Here is a 1,246-nt window from a genome sequence, read left to right as displayed (position 1 = left end):
CGGGGCAACTTGAGCCCAGCTCCCTCCCACCCCCAGGAGCCTGCTACCAGCCCTGTCCCCAGTGCTGAGAGCAAGGGGCAGGAGGGGCCGGGAGACGCCGGGCGCTCTCACCTCAGGTAGAACAGCACGTAGGCCTGCTGCTTGAGGACCACTTTGATGTTGCTGGGGCGGACCACAGCATCGTTCATTTGGTACCACTGCCCGTTGCTGGCCTGCAGAAGGAAAAGAGAGAATGAATGGGGTCGAGCTGTGGCCGGGGACCCTCCTGGACTGAAGAGCAGCAGGAACAGCGCGTGCCGGTGGAGCTCCTGTCCCCAAAACCCACAGGCGGCCCAGGGCAGGCAAGGAGACTCTGCGAGAGCAGACCTCCACGCTCCCTGCGGCGGAGCACAGCCTGTACTCCCCATCCACTGCTCCACACCACACACATCTGCTGAGCCCCCTCCTTTCTGCGCACTGCCGTGTCCCACGAGCCCCCCACACGCCCCCAGCCCAGAGGGGGTGCCCAGAGAGTGCCCCAGGCTCACCTTCACGTAGCAATAGTAGTGCCCTGCCTGGCAGCTGTACCCGGAGTGCACCAGCACCGCATACAGCCCGTACATGACGGGATCCCCGTTCTTCTGTGACATGTAGGGCCGGATGTCCAAGAACTCGGGGTACCCCACGTCCTGCAGAGAGAGGATGTCTCAGGAGCCTGCGCAGCAGACGGCTTTCTTGCTAGAGCAAGAGCAGCTCAGCTGTCCTACGAGTCCCATCTCTGTCGAGAGGGGGACCCGCTCTCCCCAAGCAGAGGTCACGCTGAGGAAGGTGCCAGGATGAGCCCAACTCCCACGGCACCTCACAGCTGGGGAAGGGCTGCAGGGCAGCGGCAGAGCTCGCGCTGCGCACAGAACCACCTCCCCCCCTGCTCTAGGCAGCAGGGCCTCTGGCCAGGAGACAGCTCCAGCTCTGGATGGCCCAGCACTCACCTTTGTGATTTTTCCTCCACCAAAGCCAGCAAAGCACTTCAAGGAGACTGTGAGAACCTTGGAGGCTCGGTGGACAGTGAAGCGTTTGCTGGCTGACACTTTCTTCTTGCACCTGCACAGGAAGAGCTCGAGCTATTGCAGCTGTTCCACCACCCAGATGATTGCCAGCCCTGGCCAAGCGGCAAACCCCACAGAAATGACCCTGCTGACACCAGGCACCGCAGCAGGGCATCTGCTCACGGCCACGTCTGCTGGCTCAGGTCCTCCTCACGAGCCTG

General features: G+C 62.8%; 1 protein-coding gene across 1 annotated transcript in view; it reads right to left on the bottom strand.

The window, feature by feature from the left end:
- Positions 1 to 1,246, bottom strand: part of LOC104471986 (ubiquitin carboxyl-terminal hydrolase 36-like) — a gene marked incomplete at both ends in the record, with an annotated part of 5,367 nt that overhangs the window by 833 nt on the left and 3,288 nt on the right. The window contains 3 exons of the mRNA XM_010087511.1: positions 112 to 212; positions 528 to 668; positions 969 to 1,080. Of these exons, the coding sequence (XP_010085813.1) occupies positions 112 to 212; positions 528 to 668; positions 969 to 1,080 (354 nt within the window). The remainder of the gene's footprint in view (positions 1 to 111; positions 213 to 527; positions 669 to 968; positions 1,081 to 1,246) is intronic.

Source organism: Pterocles gutturalis, unplaced genomic scaffold (genome assembly GCF_000699245.1).
Source record: "Pterocles gutturalis isolate BGI_N339 unplaced genomic scaffold, ASM69924v1 scaffold15471, whole genome shotgun sequence".
Lineage (NCBI taxonomy): Eukaryota > Metazoa > Chordata > Aves > Pterocliformes > Pteroclidae > Pterocles > Pterocles gutturalis.
The sequence above is the reverse complement of the archived record's forward strand: the minus strand, read 5'-3'. Positions and strand labels throughout refer to the sequence as shown.